We start from the raw sequence: 25,491 nt of genomic DNA, 5'->3' as shown, positions 1-25,491 counted from the left end.
CCTAGGAGAATATTTCAGAATGTTATTGAGAGGAAGTACAGTTTGAAAAGCATATTCATCTTGGCATATTGTTTGGAATAGGAAAACAGCAGCCACAAAAGTAACAACAAAAATCTTATTGTTCCACAATAGGAAGGTGTCGATGCAGATGAAAATTATCTTTGAAGTAAAAGATCCAATCCTAAACCAAAAGACAGGCATCACAGAACTCTTGCTTTGTCTTGTAGGTTGAAGATGTGTTATATTGTCAAAATCTGAATATTAAATATGTGGATATATAGCAATCCTCCCATTCAGGCTGAGTTAGTGTTTTCAACACAGCTAATGGAAAAGAAGAGGTCATCTAAAGTCATCAACACACTGTCAAATATTAGTGATCTTGAACAAGGCAAAGGATAAATTTTTAGTTATCTTAATTTTCTAGGTTTCCATGTCTTTGTTATCTTAAGATATGCAGCGGATGTATCTTGTCACCGGAATTGAAAAATCACAAACTCTTCAAATGTGGGCATCTGTACCATCCCTGATTTCTGCATCAGTTTGGCCTTCAGTTCTGTTCAGAAGCCCTGCTGTGTTTCTGGTCCCTATCTTTGTCAATTCCACCTTTGAACCATTCCCATCTCCCTGGGATCTTTGCTATAGGACCTGATACCCCTTGTTTCTTGGCAGGTTTTTTTAAACCTCATAGGAAAAAATGGATCTACTCTATTCTTTCCTTTAGATTTTATCTCTCTACAGATGAACATCCCTGCCTTCCCACTCATCCTTCCTTGAATTTCTGAGAAATAGTTATACCTCTTACTAGCAAGACAAGTCCTTCCATCCCTGACACGTGTCCTGGCACTCTCATTCCTTTTGAGCCTTTTCTTACTGTGCAATCCTGTTTCTTATAGTTCTTGTCTCTTTCTTTCTGTGGTTGGTTCCTCCTGCCCTAGAAATGGGGTTGAGCTTTACCCAGTTTAGGTAGTTCTCCATGGACTCTGCATGTCCCGAAGTTCTGAAAAGAGTGCTATTCTCTCTGATTTCTCATCTACGGTGATCTGTTTTCTTACTTCGCCATCCTATTGATAGCTTTTGGCACAGTCTCCTGGGACCTCCTGGTTCCTAATTTAATGGACACTTTTAGTTCTGTTGGTCTTGCTTGACTTCTCTGTAGCCATTGAATTTGTCTTCTTCTTTGGCTTCTGTGAATTTATCCCTGGTTCCAACATACTTCTTTGTCTCTAATCTCCTGTCAAGGATTCTCTTCCTCTCTCCATTTTCAAATAATGTTCACCCTGGACTCTTTGGTCTATTTCTTTCTTCACACCCTGTTTACTCTGAATGCCCTCATACACTCTAGTACCTTTACTACTGCTGTGTTCTGGAGACTTCCAAGAATATCTGTAGCTGAGAATATTTTCTCAGAACCTCAGCCTTCTAAAACTGCTCACCATATCTCTACCTGAATGCCACGGTGATATCTCAAACTTTCTACGTACAAGATGATGTCTGTTTTGTTTGAAGGAACCACTGACCACTCAGTCTCCCCAGCAAAAATCCGAGATCATCTTGGGTCTTTTCTGTCCTTTATCCTTTTCTCTCACAAGCCATGAAGGACTGTGCATCTTATTTCTTGAAGATTTGTCATATCTGTTCTTAGTTCAGGCTTGGTTGTTTATTGCCTGGATTATTTAAATAGCTCTCGAATGGGTCTCATTATTTTAGTCTTGCTCTCTTCTAATTTGTCCTTAGCATCTTTACCAGGAGCACAAATCTAATGGTGTGGCTTCCCTCTCAGGGTCACATTTCTTCGACTTTCCATGGTCTATACAAGAAAAGTCAAGTCTTTAGTTTGTTGGCTGAGGCTTTCTGTAGTCTGCCCTTTGCCTGTTGCTCCAGCCTCTACCCCAGCTGCACATCTCACACCCCATGCTTCAATGCCATCGCACTATTGTAGTCTCTAGAACACAGCTCGCCTTTTCTGGACCCCTTTGCACAGTGTCTGGCACACAGTCTTTTTTAAGTATGAAAAGACTTTCTTCCCTGCCTACTGCTCATTTTCATTTGTTTTCATCTCTAGGGAAAGTATATAATATTGTAAATGGGGTCCTGGGATTAGAATGCATTTGAAGTATGACATGGTCCATTACCTATGTGATGAATAAATCTCTTCTCTAGCACCCTAACTATGGATTAGCCTCAAATAATTTCTAGGGAAGTGAACTCATTACCTCTATCGACAAATGGTTAAATTTCCGTAATGACAATTTTATTGTACAATTTTTTAAATGTAGCTTTTACTTGCTAATGCTTGTTCTTGATCTTGGTTTTGGGTAGAATAATTCTGATCCTTCTTGCTTATGATGGTCCTTCAAACATCTGGAGATATCTGTATTCTTTTTCCTGTGTCTTTTCTTCTCCCTATAAGATACCAGATTATATAAATATTCCTCTTACCACATGGCATCCACTCTCTACATTGTAGGGAGCTTTTAGTTGGCTCCATATGGTCTGTAAATTTATGTGTTTACCAACGTATCCACCTCAGAGAGATTTCTGGATTGTTTCCCTGGTAGCTATTAAACTTTAATAGTGTAGCCCAAGATTATATTAGATGCCTTGGCAGCAACATCACTTTGATGACGCATATTGACTACGTACTAAAGTCATTCCTTGTTCCTACTTAAGGAAAGAAATCTTGCATTCCTAATATCCATGCCATTGCATTTTGGTTGAAAGTCAAATATATAAATTTGGTACTTATGCAATTTTATTTTTGTCTTGAGTTTTCTGCCTGTTGAATTTCATCTTAAAGATCTTAGAGAAGATTTTTTGTGAATCTTGATTCTTATCATATAACATTTTCAGTATTCTTCCCAGTTTTCTGTCTACATAAGCTTATACCATGGAGGAAATTACTCAGTAAGGTTAGATAATAATATCTATAATAATAATAGGTATCCTTCATTGAGCGTTAACTATATGCTGGGCATTATAGCTCAGCATTTCCATGTGTATCCTTGGTAATTACATCCAATATTATGAAGTAGACACTTTTAATATCTTTATCTGCTGAAGTGAGCTGCTGAATTGGATGTGGGCCCTGATGGGTGCTTCTGGAAATATTACTTTCAACTCACATTAAATCGCTCATCAATATGTTTTTAGAAGAGTCATTTAATCAATTATTAACAAATTCCTTTACTTGTACTAGAATCTAATACATTATTATTTTATATACAAGATACAGTGTGAAAAACTACTGTTTATCTTTATGATTTTTTCTTATTGCCTTAGCAGCAGATAACCATTGAGAAAAGTATGTAAAGTACAGAATTTTATAAATGTGAAAGTTATCATCAGCTTTATCATCTTACTATGCAGAAATAGCCAGTATTAACTTTTAATATATTTTATTAACATATATATGTATATGTTATATATGAGTGAAACAGACATTATTACCTTATGGACATGTATGACTGCATGACCAATGTGATCCTGCAATATGTATAATCAGGAAAATGAGAGATTATACTTCATTTATGTATGATCTATCAAAATGTATAAATGCATTCTATTGTCATGTACAACTAATTAGAACAAATAAAATAAAAAATTGAAAAAAAATTGAAAAAATTTATTTTTCTTATGCTTATCAATTCTTCCCTAGTGACAATGCCTAGTTCTTTTAAAAATGTGGGGTATTCTTTTCCATGTTTCAAAGGGACTCTTATACAAGTAACAGGAGATTATTATTCAGTACAATGACTATATTCCCTTTTTATATTTACATTAGTAGATCCCTCTGGCTTTTGTAAAATAAATTTGCAGTGAGGAATAAGATACCCTTCCTGTTATTTATATGTGATATTGGTTTGTGCAACGAAATTGAGCGATTCAGAGTAATTTTTAATATATGTGAGTCTATACAATTTTATTTAAAAATATATCTTCATTTATTTTAATAGAGGAAAAAGAAATAGTATATTTTATGAACAATTGTTTTATGAACAATTGGAATAAAATAAAGCTATCATTTTCCACATATTAATTACTTTTTTAAGAAAGTAACTTCATACTTAGACTTATTAACAACATTATAAATTGAATCTAGGTGGGGAATCATGTGAGCTAGGATATTTCAGGATCGTGTTATGGCTGTTCATTTTCTTGGGAGGATGGGCCTTGGGTAGTACTGTCTCTGTGGAGCAGAAACTATGGGGAATGGGTGGACGAATGGGTTTAAATCTGGGTTTTGTTAATAGCAATGAGAGTGGTTTTGAGCAGGTTGCCTCTCTTCTAAGTTCCTTCAACTTTAACTTAGGGATGACACGCTGTTGTGACAATCAGCTGAAATGAAATCTACTAACTCCCTGGCATAGTCACTGGCATTTAAAAGGTTCCTAGTAAAGGACAGATCCCTTCTCCCCTCTGTCCTATGCCTTTGTGACTGCTGCTGTCACAGGCAGATGGCTTCAAGATGCAGTGTGCTGAGACAAAGGGGAATGAGGGGAAGGGAGCGGGATGGCAACAGGAAGGACTGTGGAATGAATCCGACCTAACTTTCCTATGTACATATGTGAACACACCACAGTGAGTCTGTACAGCCACAAGACTGGGATCCTACTTAGAATAAGATGCATTCCATGTTTGTGTGAATACACCAAAATATACTCTACAGCCATGTATATCTGAAAGGAACAGCAACAAAAAGATGCAGTGTGCTTTAACTCAAGAGTTCTGATATCTTATTATTTTCCTTAGAGGAGAAAATGTAGGCCAATGATGTCATCTTGTTATAATTCTTTTATCTTTCTTTACACCTAAGAGCAGTGTTTGTGGTTGTTTTGCTATTTTATTTATACTGTATAATTTTTAGAAACATGAGAAGTGAGGGACCACAATTTGAGATCTAAAAGGAGGACTTTAAGTGAGGGTCTGCGAGTGAACCTACCACTATTGTAGTTATGCAGCCTAGAAGATATGCTTTTCCCAGGGTACAGTGGACTTCAAGTACTTTGAATTAGAAGATGAGAATATGGTTGTGATGTGTATATCTGTTACTTCCCATGAGAAGGTAAAGGCTATCCATGTTGGTTACAGAGGCATCAGACCTCAGAAAGGGAATTTTCCTGGGGGTCTCCAATAGGTCACTAACCTACTGGGTGAACCTATTTCCTCTGCTGTCACATGTGTAAAATAGGTACCATATAGAAATGTTGTGAGGACCAAAGAGTGTGTAAATCACCTTCTGTAATTTCAGGCTCATAGTGTGTGCTCAGTAAACATCTGTATCTTTTTTCTCCCACTCCCTGAAATTGCATCACCCATTCACTTCTCTGTTAAGTTGTAGAACTGAGATGTTGATTGCTACTGCTTGCTCAGAAGAGATTTGCAACCTTTGTTGGCCTTGAACTGCTGCTGTCAGACGAGGGCTACTTCTTGATGACTTACATCATCTTGAGTATCTTAACATGCATGAATTAGTGGACTTTGAGAACTATGGGTAAAAGCCATGTGGTAAATGCTAGGTGCCTTTCTCCTATTACCTTCAGTTTTGTGGTGTGTGTGTGTGTGTGTGTGTGTGTGTGTGTGTGTGTGTGTGAGGGGTAGAAGGCGATTGGTAGACATAACTTCAGAATAAAGCATTTTTTTTAAAAGGCAGATAGAATAAAGGAGCAATAAAACAAGATTCTTCTTTCTTAGAGTTGTTATAATTAAAATAAAAATATGAAGGTTTGTTGGAGACCAAGGATCCTTATACTATTGACTTTTACTTCTCTTGCAAGTGTGGACTATGTCATTTTTCTTTGTCCTATCTACGTCACAATACTAGTAACAAAAATAATAGTAATGTTCCTATATTCATATATGAATACACTACCAGTGAAACTTCACATCATGTACAACCTCAAGAATGGGACCCTAATTAGAATAAGTTATATTCCATGTATGTTTACTATGTCAGAGTACACTCTACTGTCATGTATATCTAAAAACAAATTTAAAAAATTGAGTGACTGCAGCAATGAAGCAGCAGTGAATTTGTAATTCCACCAGTAATGTATGAGTGGACACATCCACACAAATACTTATTATTGCTTGTGTTCTTAATAATAGCCATTCTAATTGGAGTTAGATGAAATCTTAGGGAGGTTTTAATTTGCATTTCTCTAATTACTAGGGACGATGAGCACTTTTTCATATATTTGTTGATCACCTGTATATCTTCTGTGAAGTGTCTGCCCAGTTCCTTAGCCCATTTATTGATTGGGTTCTTTGTAATTTTGTTGTAAAGTTTTTTAAGTTCTTTATAAACTTTGGAGATTAGTGCTCTGTCTGAGGTGTGTGTGTGGAAAAGATTTTCTCCCACTCTGTAGGCTCTTTTCACATTATTGTCTGTTTCCTTTGTTGAGGAAAACCATTTTAGTTTGAATCTATCCCATTTATTGATTCTTGCATTTATTTCTTGTGCTATGGGGGTTTTGTTAGGAAGTCTGGTCCTAAGCCAACATGATGGAGATTTGGGCCTACTTTTTCTTCTATTTGGCGAAGATCTAATTCCTAGATCCTTGATCCATTTTGAGGATGTTTTCTCTGATAAGTGGATGATGACCTATAACGAGGGGAGTGGCAGGGGAGAAGAATGAAGGAACTTTGGATGGTGTAGAGGAAAATGCGGTGGGAGGGGGTGGGAGACCAAAAGATAGAATGAAACAGACAGTATTACCCCATGTGCCTGTATGATTACATGAATGGTGTGAATCTACATTGTGTACAACCATAGAAATGAAAGGTTGTACCCCATTTGTATACAATGAATCAAAATGCAGTCTGTAAGAATTAAAAAAAAATTTTAATAAAAAAAAGAAAATTGGCAAAAAAAAAGAAAACAATTTAGCAAGGCATGGTGGTGGGTGCCTGTAATCCCAGTGGCTAGGGAGACTGAGGCAGGAGGATGGCCAGTTCAAAGCCAACCTCAGCAACTTAGCAAGGCCCTAAGCAACTCAGCAAGACCCTGTCTCTAAATAAAATACAAAAATGGTCTGGGGATGTGGCTCTGGGGATTGTGAACTCAATCCCTAGTACCAAAAAAAAAAAAAAAAAAAAAAAAAAAAAAGAGAAAGAAAGAAAGGAAGGTAGAAAAAGAAAAAAAATCAGTGGGAGAGTGGGGGAGAGTTCAAAATCTGTGGTCATTGAGTACAATAATGATTTTGCTTCCCCAAACAAAAAGAAGATAGTGGCCAAAGTCAAGCCTCCTAAAGGGGCAGCTCCTTGGCTGGGCATGGGGAAAGGGCCAAAAAGCAAATTGGGGGCTCCTCCTAAGGGAAGGGGGTCTGAGCAGAGGCCTGCACACCTGACCTGGCAGACAGAGGCCTCTAGGGTTCTGAGGCCTCATTGTCCAAGTTGCTCAGCAAAAAGGCAGAAAATGAGATCTAAAACTGGTGTGGAGAGAGACTGAGATTCTACTTCAATCTTTATTACCCAACAAAATCACCGCTTTGTTTATTACAGTCTTTAAACTTAATTTTTCACATAACACTTCTAAGTTGAATCTGTTTTTAAAGTATGATTTTTCAAACATTAAAGAAAAAATATAGACTAGATTGAAGATTTTATTCAGTTCATTAATTAATGATGTTGAAACTGGTTCAAGGCATATTGAGGAGCTAGGTACTTACAGGCTATTTAATAAAGGAATTTTAGAATGTGATTGCTAGGTTAGATTCAAAACTAGTCAATGATATAAATCATCACATTTGGAATGTTTTTCCACTGGACAGAAAGTATTTGCCTCTCTGCTGGACCAAATTCTTCAAGTCATCTTCCATTCTTATGAAGTTGTGAATAGCACAGTCCAGAGAAAGCCAAAGGAAAGTGCAAACTACACATAAGCACTGCCCTGAAGAACCACCAGGGATCACTGTTGCCTCTTTCCGAGTTTAAGATGACTTTCTCACTCTGTCCTTGATCTCAAAGGCCACATTAATACTTCTCATTTTGCATAAGCCTATAGCTTCAGTTTTGGAAAACAGCATAATCTGATACAAAACCTAGTCAAGGATGTGATTAATATCATTATGTTTTAATGCTCAAATATTTTTTTTTTGAAAGGATGTTTGTTAATGTTGTCGGGGGTATATTTAGAGAAGGCAATGTTTACAGAGTTTCATTTTCTTGAGTACATCTTTAGGTACAAGATGAGGGAATATTTAGGATTGAACAGTGAACCCAAGTGACTCTGCTCTGTCCCCAAGGAACTTTCTGCTTCTCCTGGTACCCTGTCCTATGCTCTGGGCAAGCAGGACTACTCATGTCCAGTCCTACAATATGTAATGCTTTTTCCTGTGATCTTCCCTTGGGCCACTTCCTTGGCTGGAATGTGCTCAGTCACATTCCTCAGCATAATGTAAATAACTTCTAGAAAGCATTCCCTCAAGACTTCATCTCTAAGGAATATTGATTGCTAATAACACTGTACAACTCCTCATACTGCTGTTAACACATCATCTTTCATCTCTCCTTTGTGGATGTGCCTTGTCTATTCCACTAGATACACATTTGTTTAGGGTCAGTGCTGGGACCTTGCTTACTTTTCTTTGTATTTTGGGATGACCAGTGTTTAGCATGGGGCCTAGTGTGTCCCATGGCCTCTTTGAGTATTTATTGAATTCAGGGGAGCATCAGAAGATACCTGGTGAGAATTTAATACTATCCCTAGGAAATAGATGAATACTTTAGTCGATCAGCTTTGCTTCACTGATTAACAAACAATTGAATACATATTATGTATCAAGCTTTTGCTTTGGACAAAAAGACAAGGAAGGCATTGCTTCCCTCTTCAAGTCATGCAGAGCCTCCTGGAGGGAACAGGTATATAAATAAATAAATGCAATGGAGCATGACCCTTGCACAAAGTCACACAGCTTGTGGGTGGTGGACCTGTGATTAAAATCCAGGTCTGTTTAGCTAAAAAGTCACCAAGTGAAGATGCTTCCAGAACAGAAAAACAGTGCTCAGGGTGGATTCTCCTCAAATTCCTCACAACAAGGAAGCAGCTTTGCTCTGCCTATTCCCTGAAAACATACCTTCCTCTTAAAATATCATTGTATCAAAACATTTTGTTTTATTCACAATAGGTCCTCCAGAAGCTGGGGAAAGCTGATGAGACAAAAGATGAGCAGTTTGAAGAGTATGTACAGAACTTCAAACGGCAGGAGGTAAGTTCATTAGTTTCATTTCTGGAGCAGGAGATGATTTTAACAGTGTATGTATTTTAGCACATGCGATGGTTTGGATAGAATTCGGGGTCTTCCATGGTTCATGTGTTGAGATTTAATCCCCGTACTGAGGTGTTTAGAGTTTGGAAACTTATCCCTACTGTGGTGTTAGGAGAGATCTTTGGGAGGTGCTTAGGATCAGATAAGGTCATCAGGGTGGAGTCCCAGGTCTATGTCATAGGGCCTTTATAAGAGGAGATGGAGTCTAGAAGACAGACACACACACACTTCCTGACTCTTGCCATGTGAAACCCTGTTCTGCCTCAGGCCTCTGCCAGCAAATAGGCCATCAGCCCATGCAGCCCCTCAACCAAGTACCTTTGGAATCATGAATCAAAACAAACTCCTTTTCTTTATAACTCATCAAGTCTATTGTCTTGTGTTATTTACCACAGAGAATGGGCTAATATGGTTTAAAACTAAAAAAATGTTAAAATGAAGAAGGAACAGTGGGATTGGCATTAACATATTAATTCTGCAGATTCTTTTGTGGATGACAAGGAAGCAGCCACTGTAGGAAAGGAGTTTTGGGACTTAGAATAGCAGAAGACAAAGACTTTGCTGCTCTGGACCTCTTCAGTTCAGGAGACTTATCTAAAGGAAAGGTGTTGTTTTGATCATTTATATTTCACTCAATATTAGAGAGGCAGTAAACACTTCTGGTAAAATGATTTCAATTGTTGCATGTTTCAAGATCATACATTATTAATAGAGATTAAATATCCCCCAATGGATGGAACTTGAATCTTGGTGGGTAAAAGAAAAATCTTACTCTTTTCATGATTAAAACAGGTAAACATACATTAGATAACATAGATACATAGTATATCCATGTTATTAAAATTCCATGGGAGTGTGACTAGGAAAAATGTTTAAAAAGATTCCTTAGAGGAGGTGACAATGAAAAATAAAGGTCTAGACTACCATGTGTATGTGTGTGTGTGTGTATGTGTTTGTGTGTGTATGTCTGTGTGTGTGTGATGTTTGTTTCTTTTGTGAACAGGAATGTGTTTTTTAACAGACAAATGGATAAGGAAACAACCTACTTTCCAAATGACCTGTTTTGATTGATAAGCTTGGATAACTGGCTAATATATCATTCTTTAGAGGGATGTTTGATCTGGATTTAGAGTTATACTAGAGGTAGGATGGGAAGAAGGCAGGATCCACAGATTTTGGAAAATTGGGCCAAGGGCCAATGTAAGAACATAGAATAATTTTCTGCTATCATTCACGCTACCATTGTCCACAAAGAAAATTATGACCTTTGGAAGACAAGAGTAATTTAAAATTATCCATTTTTAAAATTTTGCCTCCTTTGCACCTGCATAAAAATCCCTGATCTTGGAGGATTCTTTCTTCCCTGTATCTGTCAGGATTTCTGTTGTTTTTATCACTGGACACATGCTATTTCTTTTCCTCACTGAGAGGTGTTATAAAATTCAGCAGCTGTAGAACCATGTAGACCAGTCTCCACTAGAACAGATTTCTGAATGTCTCAACAGGTAGGTACTCAACTTACCATGAAGTGTAGTGATCTTATTCTACCGAAAAATGAGAAAAGAAATGGGGGAAGTTGGAGAACAAGATATCAGGGAACAACCAATCATGTCCAAATTACTGAATATTACAGACAGCTTTGGACTGATGGAGGTGGAAAAGAGAATTCTTAGAAGTGTGTTAAATGTAGGCCCATAGAATTAGTTTTCTCCCAGTCTCCCCCAGGAGAACCATCTGTGCATCAACCTCTGCCCTCATCAGGGCAGCTCTCACACATCTTCCCCTGCACATGGGTAGCATTTGTACAGATCTTTGTCTTGGACTGCAGGAAAATCTGTCAGTCAATACCCCATTGCTTTGCAGGGTGATCCCTAGTGCTTTAAAAGACTGGGGTTTATATTGAAGAAGTGACTCCTGCTTACAGTTTTCCTTGCTTAAGGATTGATTATCTACTCTTTGAACCCTAGTCTTCATGTCTGGTGTATCCCTATAGAGCTAATTAGTTCTTTGCCCTTGCATTTTACTTTGTCATTTTAATGACATTTTGAGGCAGTTAACACCCCAGAAGGCTGACTTGGGAAATATCAGTTCATTCATGTCTAGGAAGCAGTTTGAATTTTCTGATTTTAATAGATTTCTATTGCTATTTTTGACTTTCTTGACTGAACCAGATAAGAATTGTTTTTGTCTTAAGTACTAGAGAAAAGTGAGGTTGATTAAACTATCAGTTTTATTGGTTACATGATCTTTGCCACTAGAAGAGCAGCATGGGTGACTTTATAGTACTATTTTGTCATCTATCCCCATCACTATATGCATTTTTCAAATGTTATGGGGCAAATGGATTATAATCACTCTCGGAGGCTATACTGTAATTCTCTCAACAACTTTAGCAGATTTTAAAACCTGGGTAAAACTTCAAAATTTGGGGAAATTTAAACAAGCAATTCTATTTTATAAGAGTGAAGCAAATAAGCTGGAAATGTAAGAAATGTTATTTTTCAAGAAGACTCATGCCCCCTTTGGTTCACTTTGAAGATATTTTTGCATCACACACTTCTTACATTTCTCCATCCACATTTTGGTGATATTTTTGGTTGTTGTTGTAATCAGAGGGTAAGTTTGTAGTCATTGTAGCGGAGTGAAGAGAAAGGGTGTCTTACTTTTATATGTTAGAGGAGAAGAAGGAGACAGGGAAGGAAGATGGTGGAAGGAAAGGAGAGGGATTTATTAATTTTCAGTGGAAACCAATGTTGAGAAATATAGCTGATTTGTTAATACTGTACAGAGAGGAAAAAACCCTATTTTATCCACAATATATATTGGTGACCAATTTACATCTGTTACATATGCTGAAAAAGTATGGTGCTTATGTAAAAACATGAATCTGGGAAAAAAGCTCTTTCAAGATTGCCATTACCTCTACAACATCTATTTATCTTAGTATTAAAGCCATTAATAAGTGTTAATATGGTGACTCATTATCCTAAGTACCAGTGGCATTTTCGATGATCCATATCCTAAAGGCATTATCCCAGGAAATCTAGATTTCACTTTTTATGAATATTTATTTTTCCAAATCCCAAGATATTATTAACAGTGTGAATTGAAGCATATTTGAATTTGTGCATTCTCTTACAGTCATCTGACCTACAGTCAAGTAGTGCTTAATTAAAAGTAAACCATTCTAGAATGTTTTAGAAAATATTCAAACATGTTGGAGCTTGATGATCTTGCTTTTAAATTCCCTTTTATAAAATAATAAGGGCCCTTGCAATTGCTGGTATGCTCCTTACCTGCTTATGTTAGAAAAGGAAGTGGCAGAAAGGTCTGTGTTTCAACAATGGTGAGGAGCTTAACCTTGTTTTATTCTAACCCCAAACTTTCTGATTCCACACCTCTTTTCCTAAAAACTGGTTTGTGTGTGAGTGAGAGGGTAGGTGAAGAGTCTGTGCCGACCAGCCTGGTTGTCCACTCGACTTCCAGTTGTTATAGATTTGTGGTCCAGATTTTGTAAACAGCTTAATTAGGACAAAGAGAAAAGGAGAAAGGGAGTGTGTAACAAAGGAAAGCAGAGTAAACTCCTTTACAAAGAACTCAAAAATTTCCATGATGAGAACTATGGAAAGCAGGGATTATAGAAATCCATCAGAGAAAAAACAAATCTGATTTTAAACCTTCTTCCCCAGAGGGTATTTTTATTCCTCTATTTTTCCTCTCTTAATAGAGCTGCTGGTAAGTGGCAAATTTGATTTGTGTGAACACCAGTTATTTTCAGTGCATCTTGCTGTCTGTGAACAATCTGTTAATGAGCAGATAAAAGGTCTTAACAGTGGAGGGAAGACCCTCAGCTTCTTTTTCCTTCCTGTCAATGGATTTGCCCAGGAAGATGCCATGGCTTTGGCAAGTGTGCTAATTACAATAACAAAATGCAATGTGGACTGCCTGGGCCCAGATAACCAACTATTGGATCACATCATAGTAATTGTGAATATGAGCACCCTAATTCAGGCTGGGCCTAACATCAGTACTTCAAATACAAAGAGAGGCTTGATTCTCTTTCTCCTGTCTCAGTGGCTTTCCATTTCATTTTTGAAACACCACAATATTATTGTTCTGCTGTTTCTCTCTATGCCCCCTCCTGAGCTAATGGCCTGGCTTTGGTGTCTTGCAAGTCAAGTATTTCTTACCCAAAATGTTTGGGTCCATCTTTCAGAGATTTTTGAATTTTGTGATATTTGCCTAGATATTACTGGTTGGGCATCATTAATCTGAAAATTTGATATCCAAAATTCACTTGATTGAAAACTTTTTGAGTATTATATCATTACTCAAAAAGTTTCAGATTTCAGGGCATTGTAGATTTTGGATGTTTGGACTAGGGATGCTCAACCTGTACAAACTAGGAAACATCACGACCTTGGCATCCTCTTGATATGTGAGAATTCGGGGCCAGTAACTTCAGTTATCAGGCTACTTCAGTGACTGAAGGCTGGGATCAGATCTTCTTACACTGAGCCAATTGTTCTGGGCCAGGCAGACCGTTTTGTTGTTTTTATCTTTTTACCTTCATAGGATCTAGTGCTTTTCATGGAAGCTTAACAAATCCTTTCTAAACTTGAACTAACAGCAATAATTATAATTTTGAGTGCATTCCTAGAGCATATTTTTATTTCTGGGATGAAAGAGATCCATACTGTGTATATTTTTGGAAACAGTTTTATGAGACTTATTTAGAACCTAATGTATACACACACACATACACATACATATGCATATATATGATTAAAAATTTAAAAAGTTTCAAAATAAAAGATTTTTAAGAGCACGTAAATAAAAAGTAGCACATTAACATGTGATAACTTTTTTATTTATGGCAAATTATATGCATGCTGTGAATATGTTTGCAATTTGCTTGAATTGATAGGCTTAGCAAATACCTTCAAACACTTTTTTAAAATCACAGGTAACCATGATGTGAATAGGTTGATGTATTCACCTTTTATTAAATGTGGCTCCATCAGGTCTGTTTTGAATTATGGACCAATTCTAAATGGTAGCATGGAGAACCTCATTCAGCCTGCAGATCTTCCTGTCAGGTTACCAAGCCTGGGTTCTGAGTAAGAAGCTCAGGGGTTGAATTTTGTGCCCATCAGAGCAGTGTTTATCAGATTTGAACTGGCTCAGAATCATTCGGAAAGCATTGGTACGGCACAGATTCCTGCTTCTCTCCCTGAGTTTCCAATTCAGTAGATCTGGGGTGAGGCCTGAGAATCTGTGTCTGACAAGTTCCCAGGTGATGCCAAGGATACTGGTCCGGGGAAAACACATCCGGGACCCAGTACATTCATTGAACTTACTCATACAAATTTTCCCAAGTTTTTTCTCTCATGAGTCCTTGAAAATTTTAATCCTATGTTTGACATCTATTTTTAGTACCTTTAAAACAAAATATGGATAAGGAATAAGAATTTAGTGGTCATGATGTGGATTATCTATAATCTGTGTAGATCAAATCAACTAAGAGGATCTGATCTTTAACAGGTGTGATTTTGGGCACAGTATGAGAGCTCCCTGCCTCCCCTAGTTGTCAAGCTGGAAGCTGGATGCCTTGTTAAAAAAAAAATCAAATGCTTCTGATCATACCTTGCTGGGTTTAACGAAGACTCTTTCTATATCCTCTGGTTTAATGCAGGGAAAGTATAGAAGATATTAGAAAGGTAGATGTAGGATCCTGATTATTTGGGGAAACAGGTAAGTGCACCAAATACATGGCCTTGAAAGTGAATACAGCAGCTGGAGTCAGGGCAGAGGAGAATTTTGTTACTTTAAATGTGTGCATCAGAAACAGGAAAAGTCTTATATCAATTATCTGGTTTCTACCTCAAGAAACAGAAAAAGAAGTGCAAAATAAAGCAAGAAAGAAAAATGAAGGAAATAAAAATATATGGGCAGAAATCAATGAAACTGAAAATAGGAAAATGATAGAGAAAATAAGTGAAACAAATTACTGATTTTTTTGTAAAATCAATACACTTGTAGGCAAGCCTGACAATAACTAAAGGACACAAATCACCAGTATTAGAAATAAAACAAAAGGTATCACTGTAGATCCTGCAGCCATTGAAAGGTTAATAATGGAATAATACCATCAACTTTGTATTTAAAAATCTGACAACCATAATAGGCCAATTTCTCCACAACCACAAAGTATCAAAGTTAAAAGATGAAATAGACAATCTGAAGTCCTATAACCATTAAAGAAAATGATTTGCAATCTAAAACCTGAAAAAGAGTTCTCCAGATCTAGATGGTTTCACTGCAAAATTCTGCCATTTAAAGAATTAATACCAATTTTACACATCCTTTTTCCTAATTCTGTCTGAAACCATGACACTTCTAGTTGCTATTATCTCCTGCTTTATTTGAATTGTCCCCCATCCCATACTCATACTTTCTTCTTTGAGAATAAGAAACTTGATTTTCATAGTTTTTGATATATGTATTTAACTGTGTATTTACCAATTTATGTAACCAGTCTCCTGACCGTGTGAGCCATCTCCCCATCTGCTGTGTTACTCCAGTGAGAGTGTCTCCTGCTTCTGGCTGTGACTGACTCATATCCACTGTGCTGTCCCTTCCCTCCACTCCTGAGGACTGCTGGCCAAGAGTCCACATTCAGTCAGTGCCCCAGCTGACAGTCCCCTTTGCCTAGCGGTCTGCCTGCTGAGTTCTCTCTGCCCTCACTTCCGGCTCTGTGCCTCAGAGAGGTTTCCCCCTACTTCCACTAAATCTGGCTCTGCACCAGTGAAAATGTCGTGATTATTAAATTTTGTTATTAAATATTAAATTTTCTTATAATGTTAAATATGGTTATTAAATATTGTCACTAAATGTTAAATATTTATAATGAGGATTGTGAAAAACAATCCATATCTATGGGATGAAATCGACCAATGGGCTATTCTATATGAAACATATAAGCATTATTACATATATAATTATAACAATTGATAAGCATTATTAATGTCCTAAAAGAAAGGTAGTGGTTAATGTACTTGGCACACTTAGGGCAATCTGCCTTTTAGACTACTGGGATGACAACTACCAGTTAAAGATGATGGTGTGAAGGATTAAATATTGTTCTTACATTTTAAAAGTATGAGATCTTGCATGAGGTTTGCATTGTTTGTACCCTGTGCAGTGATCCTAGAGATTGCAAGTAGATCATTTGTAATCAGTTTCCCCCTGCTTTATCAGAAAATTCTTATGAGAAGTGTAGCAGTAAATTTCACAGCGTGGACTCTAGTAGTATTCTTGATATGGGGATGAGGGTTCATTCATGCCAGGGCAGCTCTGGTACAAATTATAGGTTTGTTATTATTAAGCATCCTTCTATTGTCTATTTTTAGTACTTTTAACTAAAGTGAACATTGTTCCAGATCATATATTCAAAAAAAGAAATAATATATCAGGGATGAGGAAGGTGAAAAAAATTTAAATAGTGTTACAGATGTAAGAGAGCTCTCTAAGATCACAGTGATCCAAATACTTGAAATGCTACCTAACAGTAGCCATGATATTCACTGAACAGATTCCTATTAAGTGTGTGATGGGTGAGTGGCCTTCAAGTTCAGTTTATTGCCTGTTGGTAGGCATCCTTTAGCAGAACACAATGAGTATAAATTGGAGCGCGTTATCTTTCAGTTCTTTATGAAATGGGCAAGGTGTTAAAGGGAGGGCAAGGAAAAATGTTTGGATATAGGAGGAAGACCCATCAAGGTTATTAGTGGAAAACCAGTGGACAGTATTCTGGTGACATTTTAGCAAAGAATGTATAAGGAAAGCTTCTATTGAAAGCCATGACCTTTTATGAAATCTACAACAAAGAATGAGTAGTCTGCAGATTAAGAGAGCAGCATGAAACTGGGTGGGTGATAGCATTTCTTTTCCTTTAATGCAGTATAATAAATCAAAAGGTGATTTATGTTCTACTGAATCTACCCTTCTCCAAAAACCTCTCTACCCATAAATTTCGCTATTATATATATAAAAAAAATGTCTGAAAACATATCTGACTCCATCCATACATTTTGACACAGGAAAATATAACCTCTTCTCTGTGGTAATGTCCTTAAGTTATTCCATTAAGAATATTTATTTACATGACATGGAACAAATTCTACTTGTTTGGTCTTTGGCTTTATTTGGTCCCCTGCTCTGTAAAAATGAAATTGTTTGTAGGTGCAGTTTGCTTTGGGCTTCCTTTCCCATTGAGGGCATTAAACCTTTCTTTGTCCACATCTAAGGATGTGATCACATTTCCTCTTTTAGTACTTGGCAGAGCTCAACAACCGACTAGCCAAGCAAATGTCTTTTCTCTTGAGAGATCACATTAAGGAGACTCATCTGAATCAGGATGCTTGGTTGTAATTAAAGGCAGAAAGGAAGTTGATGCAGTGAATAGTTGGTGGCCAGTGTCCGAGGGTGTCATTTAAGGACTGGACCAATTGCTTCCAAGCTCTTTTCCACTTGTCCCTCTGCACTTGCCCCCTTGTGATTACTCTTCTCTGATCTGCCATGTCCATGAACAAGTCCCATCTTCTTTAAGGTCAACTCAAGATATAATTTGCCTTTTCTTTCTCTACCCCCCTTAGTCAGGAGTCTCTCTGCTTACTTCACCAGTGCATTATTTTTTGCCCAGTTTTCTTTCTTATTTCTGTTTAAAATTTTTTTTAACAATGAATACTATTTTATTTTTTTAACTTTTTAATTTTTTTGTTCTAATTCGTTGTATATGACAGTATAATGCATTAATACATTTTGATAGATCATACATAAATGGAGTATAATTTCACATTTTTCTGATTATACATGTTTTAGAATCACACAGGTCATGACTGCATGACCATTGTCCAGTTTTCTTACATGGCAGTTATTTGATTTGTACCTGTGTCCTCATCACAGATTATAACATGCAGAAAGGCATCCTGTCTTTGTCATTTTAAGAAACCTCCATGACCTTTAGCATGTTAATACCAAATTGGCTTAATATAGCTTATTTTGAGTTGTCTCCTTGTCACATAGATTGTCTGTATTTACCCTCTAATTTGCATATTACTTGCCTCCTTACTCGTTCAATATCAAAGCCCCTCTTTGTTGTAGCTTATTTTACTTCTTTCATCCTAATTTTTTACAGCGGGATATTTATGGGGGAATGTCTGACATGGCCTGGGCTTGATTCTAACCTGGGTTCTGAAGCTATCCCAGTGGTCATGGTGCTCCATAAAGATCTGTTGGCACATATAGTATTTTCAGTCTTCAGAGTTTTACATATTTTTACAAATTTAGTAGTAAGTAATTTTAATTATGCAAAATAATTTTTTCTTGTCCTTGAATCCCAGCTATGCTCTCCACTTTGTAGAATTTTTCTGTTTTTATTTTTTTGATGTATTGTATTCTAGGGCAAGTTCTTCTTCTCTGAAAGGAAGAGTGTTTTATCACAAAACATTACTATATTTAATTAAAGTCTGTTAATTGTTTCAGAGAGAATTTTGGAATTTATTGTCTGAATTGTAAAGGTTTCCTATTAAAGTTTAAGCTCAATAATCACAAATCAGTGAACAGCTACATCTCTGGAAGTAAAGTTCACCTAGAGGTGCTCTTTATTCTTATTTTTGTGGGAGTTTTGTAATATTGAAAGTCAATAGCATACAAATATTTCACAACACTTAAAGTGTTTTATTTTAATATCAACTTTCAAAGTAGTTTTTAAGTTGTTCAGCTGATAATATTACATGGGGACCTATGTAGAACAAACATGCAATTATTTAAGGCATCCACTGGCCACACAGTTACTGACTTCTATATGCCAGGAACTGATCTAGGCCACTGAGAATCTTCAGTGAACAAGACAGACAAAGACCACTGCCATTTCAGGTCTCGTATTCCAAGAAAATGAACATAATAAGAATATAGTAAATAAGTAGATTATGTTGTCTTGTAGAATATGACAAGACTGTGGAAAAATGAGTAAGTGGGAAATAAATAGAGCAATATGCATGATGTCAGGAGGCTTGGGGACTTCAAGTTTTGGTTTCAAGTTTTCAAGGTTTCAAGTTTTGCTTCAGAGGAGGACAAAGAAATAAGACTTCAGCTGACAGAGGAAGTAGAGTCAAGAGCACATTTTTTTTTTGAGGATGTCAGTTATACACTAGTGGGACTCATTTAGTCCAAAAAGAAAATGCTATGATTCATCAGGGAAAGGAGACAACAGGTGATTTGTATCCTTGAGTAGGTAGGTGGAGGTGGGGTGTAGTACACAGCTGGCAGGATTAGCTTGAGCTAGGAGCATGATACTACTATTAACTAACAGCCAAAAGGCAGGTATAACTTCCCTATGGATAAGTATCTTTCAAAAGCATTCTTGACTGACCCATCACATAATTATTGCTGGAAAGAAGTGAACAATTCAAGCATAATTCCTCTTTGCCAATCTCGTAAGAGTACAGAGATCTTCTTTCTTTTGCAGCAATTAAAATGGCAGACAAAAGAAATACTATTTACATGAAATTACAGTAGTATTATCACATGATATAATTTGATGTCCTAGTTTCTTCATGTAACTTACATGCATGAGTATACCCTACCCACATTGGTATTCTTAGGAAGAAATATTATTTCTATACCTTCTCATAATCCTATTTCCAGGTAGACTCCCAGTCTCAATGGATGTTTACTAGATGTTTCTGTAAAGGGCCTCACCCTATGAAGTTGTAGTAATCACTTAGTAATTAATCATTTTGTGAGTGACTATGAGATTCTCGGTTTAATTGATTTATATGTAGTATAATTAGTATATGGCAAAAATAACAAAGGAGCCTGTCCATTAAACTCTGAGTTAAGACTGTAACTCTCTTTTGTAATATTGTTTTTATTGAAAATATGTAGTTTTTTCTTTATAATCTTGATTTAATTTTTTTCTAATTATAACCCACTGTGATTGTTAATGCAATTGACTTCTGTGCAAGGGGGCCTATAGTGTAGGTGTCAAAAGGATGTATTGGTCCTTGCTTGTGAACCTTTTATGCATTCCTCTATGATCTCTAGGTTTATTTAATTTCCAACCCATTCATTACATCTCTTCTCCTTGCTCACTGGCAACATGAGTCTGTCCACTTCATGTAAATGTGAGGGATGCTGTCCATGGTGCCGGATGGAAGAAAGAAAGCAAAACTTGGTACATTTGTTGGGGAACTTCTCTATTAACTTCTTTACTTTTATTTGTTCTATTCCATCTGAAAGATTATCTCTTCAGTTTTGGCCTATATAAATCAAAAACTTTAAGCTAAACTAAAAATTGATCCAAACTACAGATGTTTCAAACATCACTGTGCTGTTTCCTGTGGAGCCTGTTCCCAATTTAATAATTCACTCCTAGAGGCTCTTCGTAGCATTTCTCCTTTGATTCATCTTTTACCTACCTTTAGTTTTTGTACTTTGCAATATTAATTAACCATGAAGACTGAGAGTGTTTAGATTCCCATTCCTCAACTTTCATTTAGAGACAAATTCGAAGTATCTCCCACTTTTCTTGTGAGGAAAGCTCATTATCTAGTTTTGAGGCTCCTTCTAAGTGATCCCCAGACTCGTTGTACCATTCTGGTAGTGGAATACAGAGAACTAGGCATATCTCTCATATAGGCCTGGGGAGACTATCCAAAATGACTGAATATCTGCATAAATGAGCTGCAGTTGGTTCTCAGATTTGCATCCGTTTTATTGGTTTGCATCAACTGTGATTCTCTTTCATAAGTCACACTGTAAACCCTGTGGTTGATTTTGTCATTGGAGCAGCAATCTCAATGAAGGAAATGCATTAGCAGAAATGTCTTATGGTGGCTGAATGAAACCTGGAGCTAGACAAGTATTTTTTTTTTAACAAACTATACTGGAGCTATGTACTAGAGTATCCATCAACACACTAATTGTTCATTAAGTTCTAGACATGGTGAAAAATTTTACTAGAGATTCCCAATAACTACCACCTAGAGGCCTTTTAAAAGTACAGATTCTTGTGTTCTTTATTTGACTTGTGTCTCTAAAGAATCACCCTGTAATGTTAAAAACCTCAGTATGAGCCTGAGGTTATGAAGACACAGGAAAGATAATGGTTTCCTTAATTGCATATCCCACAGCTGATTATTTATAAGAATCTTCCAAGGAGCTTTAAAAATTTTCAAATATCAAAGCTCCACTAGACTGCCTTAGAGAAAAGTGGTGATAAAGCATATTTATTATAATGCCTTTCCTCAAGTAGTGCTTTGGCATTTATAGAGTGTTTGGGACACTATCTGCTTGATTCTCACAGTGCTCCAAAATTATAATTCTTCTTTATATATGAGAAAACTGAGTGTATGTCATAAAACTGTCATTTTGGAAACAAGCTTAATTATTCTTTTGACTACTGGTATCATGTGTTCAAGTTTCCTCAGACAGCAATTTATCATATTGGCTTGATTTCTCTCATATCTTTTGTAAAGTGGTTCTTATACATCTGTATAAATTGTTTCTGTGTACTCTGGGATCCTTTATTACTATAATATTGAAGACTATAAAAAACTCAAAACTGAGAAACTTGACTGTGTTTGATACATAGGAGTACAAATGAAAAATAAGGAATCATTACAAATTCCCAAGGAGCTTGCTTTGAAGAGGTTTTTCATATTTCTCATGAAAATATTCCTGATATCACTGTATTATGAAATGTAGCAAAACTTTTTTCAATCAAACATTTATGAAACACCTACTGCTAGCACAGCTGATCATCTAAAAAAGTACTGCATAGAGCAATAACAGTGACATCTAACACATATGTGCTGCATGGTGTGTGCTGGTGTTCTGCTGATCCCTTGACCTGGAGTGTCTCCCTCGACCTTCATGCTGGCTCAAGGAAGTGAGTCCTGTGATCACACTTATTTACAGATGAGAACTACAGAGGTTAAGTAACTTCCCCAACGTTGCACAGTCAGAAGAGGCAGCTCATATTTTAAAGCCAGGCAGTGTGATTCTAGCACCCACAGACATTACCACTGTGCAGTAAATTCTGTGGAATCGTGAGCTTTTGATAAAAACAAGTGAACAAATTTGGTATCTTTATTTATAGATGAGAATTGTGTGTGAGAACATGGAGAATGGTACCTTTAGTTAAATTTTTCTCATGGATCAACAGTTGACTCTTCTTGGACACACTCATCCCTTATCATCATCAACACCCATGTCTTCACAACCTGGAGCACTGAAGTGATGAACCAAGGCTGATCATGTAACTCTTGAGGCAGAAATAGGGCTTAAATAACCGACACTACCTGGAATCAAACACTCATTTGCCATGTAGTAGTTGTATGATTTTGTGCAAGTTCTCAGCCTTGGTGCTTCAGTTTTCTCACTTGCAAAATGGTACCAACCTCGTTTAGTCATTGTGAAACCACTGAGTTGTGACACTTGACATGGTCCCTGGAACAAAGTAACTACTTAGTGAGTGTTATGCTTTGTGAGTATGTTGCCATGTTAAAGGATTCCATTGTGGACATTGCTCCGTTATGGACTGCATAGTGTTCCCCACAATTCATATATTGAAGTGCAACCCCTCAGTACCTCAGAACGTGAGAGTATTTTGAGATAGTGTCTTTAAAGAAATGATTAAGGTTAAATGGGATCACATGGATGAGCCCTAATCTGCTAAGACTACTGTTCCTATAAGAAGAGGCAGAGACACCTGGAGAAAACACACACACACACACACACACACACACACAACTCTGTGAGGACATAGCAAGAAAGTGGACATCTGCAAGCTAAGGGGAGAGGGTTTCAGGAAACCCAAACCTGCCAAACTTGCTTTTGAACTTTCAGCATCCCAATCTGTGAGAATATAGTATTCTGTGTTTAAACTCCCCAGTGTGTGGCATTTTGTTATAGCAGCCCTAACAAGTTAAGGCAAGCATTGTAAATGGCAGTTTCAGCAATGTTTTAGGTGTCATAATGTGACTGGAGTTTGACAAACAAGCACTTCCTTCTCTCTCCCTCTGCTTTGACATGGCAGTTGTTTTTCTAGTGTTTTCACATCCTGTCCAATTTGGTCATGAAATAATACTATAGATAGAACTGGCATCCAGACCCACAGGAAGTGACATACCGAACAATGAGCCACTAGTAGAGTTGTGGTTGGGGTGATTTCCTTTGATTTCTGAAACAGCCACCCCTCCCCTAATAAATTCAACAATGTGTTTTAGGCATTAAAGGTTGAATGGATATTTAAATAATGCTCCAGTGCACCTTATAAATTGTCACTACACACACACACATACACACACACGGGAGAAAAGCTGGCATCTTGAGGATCATAAAGTCATTTGCAGTACAGTATGTCTTCCAGATGTATCTAGTCTTCATGCTGTGATGAGTTTAATGGTTCTAACTAAACTAGGCAATTCTATCTCATTGCACACACTGTGGATTAACTTTTCCAAAAGATCTGAGTACAGACTGGTATAAATTTAAGTTGGTTTGCCTGGGGGAAATGGAGAAATTGCATAAGTGATTATTAGCTTGCTTTCTGATTTTGTTTTGCTGTAAGATAGAACATATGTTTAATTTGGTTTTCAGATCATAGGTATTCTTGGAATTACTGACAGGGACAGCCAGATATTGGGCCGCAAATCTTGGATAAAACTGGAAGCTGAGATGTTCTCTGGATGTCTCTTCCTCTGGCCCAATGCTAGGATTTCAAACATCTATTCATGTATCTTCTGTCTTGCATCTTCTGCATTAATATCCATGAAAAGGCATCTGAAAAGGTTAGAGAAATTGTTTTATGAAATCAGTGCTGTGTTCCTAATGACAGCTCTTGTTACTACAACAAGCTCAAAGTGAGGAAACGGAAATGTAAATTTCAGACACTTCAATGCTTTTTCTTTGAAATACATGCATCTTCTTCCAATTCAACAGTACATGAAATTTGTCACAGGGAGAGCACCATTTCTTAGCACACCAAAAGTGCCTGCAGTGCTCAGAAACCTATCATCTTTGATCACAAGTGGTTTCAATGTTCTGCCTGATTAGTCATCTGTTAGTCAAGGTACTGATTATGTCCTCATTAAATTTCATCTCCTTGATAACCTAATTTTCTTTTAAGCTACAGAAATGATAAGTACATTGATTAACATTAATTTCATGACTGAGTTAACTTGTCTGAACTGAGAAAAATGAATGAATTTTAATTTTGATGTGTTATTTAAGCTATTTACAAGAGAAAAATGTCAGCAAAGGCCAAAAATGATAATGTAATGATGGGAACATCTATAGATTTACACTCACAGATGAGATGAGAGGACTCGGCTTTGCGAAGTCACTCCTTTGTGAAGTCTGTCTTCTCAGAACCAGATTTCATGCATCTGTTCATACTGCTGGCTTTCCACCTGAGCCCTTTTCTAAATTCTAGCTCTCAGTTAGTTTCTGAGTTACAGAGGTAACTTGAAGAAAAAATTTTCTACATTTGTGATTTTTTTCCTTCTCTTTCTTTTCTCTTTCATGACAAAAGTTACTTATAAGTCAGTAGTTATTACATTTACCATATTTTAATAAGGAAATTCACTAGGCTAATGCTTCTTGAACAGGTATTGAGTACCTATTGCCTTATATATCAGGCCTGTATAACTTTACTAATAATATCTACTGTGTTTGGTTTTGTAAGTACCATTAGGGCCATTAGTACCATTACCATGGTAATACACACCCCTTTGCACATGGTGGCATGTGTTCCCACTGACCCCAACTGTGCAGTGCTTGCTGCTACCCTAAGATTAGTTTATTGACAATCATTACTTTTGCCTATGCATTTTGTTCATAATTCAATCAAGTGAATGCCTCAACTATGGCCTCTTTTTTAGGCAGAACTGGGAAAAAGTTATGCCAGCAAAGTTATTTCTATTTATTGACTCTTGAAGTCGTCAGCATAAGCATTTAGTAATACTAATATATTTTAATGCTTCAGAATTCAGTGTAACTGAACAATAGACATCTCAACTCATCAATTTTCTGATGTAATTTATCATACTTTATGACAATGCTGCTCAAGAAACTTTTAGTCTGTGGTAGCTCTTCTTATCAGGGATTGGCTTATTTTAGAGAAAGTTGTGTGTCATCCTTCTGTGCTCTTACCAGA

General features: G+C 36.8%; 1 protein-coding gene across 7 annotated transcripts in view; it reads left to right on the top strand.

Moving 5' to 3' along the window:
• AMPH (amphiphysin) overlaps positions 1-25,491 on the top strand; it is a 221,793-nt gene that overhangs the window by 97,858 nt on the left and 98,444 nt on the right. For all 7 annotated transcript variants that reach the window (XM_079151757.1, XM_079151756.1, XM_079151754.1 and 4 more), the window contains exon 2: positions 9,126-9,206. In XM_079151757.1, the coding sequence (XP_079007883.1) occupies positions 9,126-9,206 (81 nt within the window). The remainder of the gene's footprint in view (positions 1-9,125; positions 9,207-25,491) is intronic.

Source organism: Sciurus vulgaris (assembly GCF_902686455.1).
Source record: "Sciurus vulgaris genome assembly, chromosome: 8".
NCBI classification, from domain to species: domain Eukaryota; kingdom Metazoa; phylum Chordata; class Mammalia; order Rodentia; family Sciuridae; genus Sciurus; species Sciurus vulgaris.
This window is presented reverse-complemented; position numbering and strand designations above follow the sequence as displayed.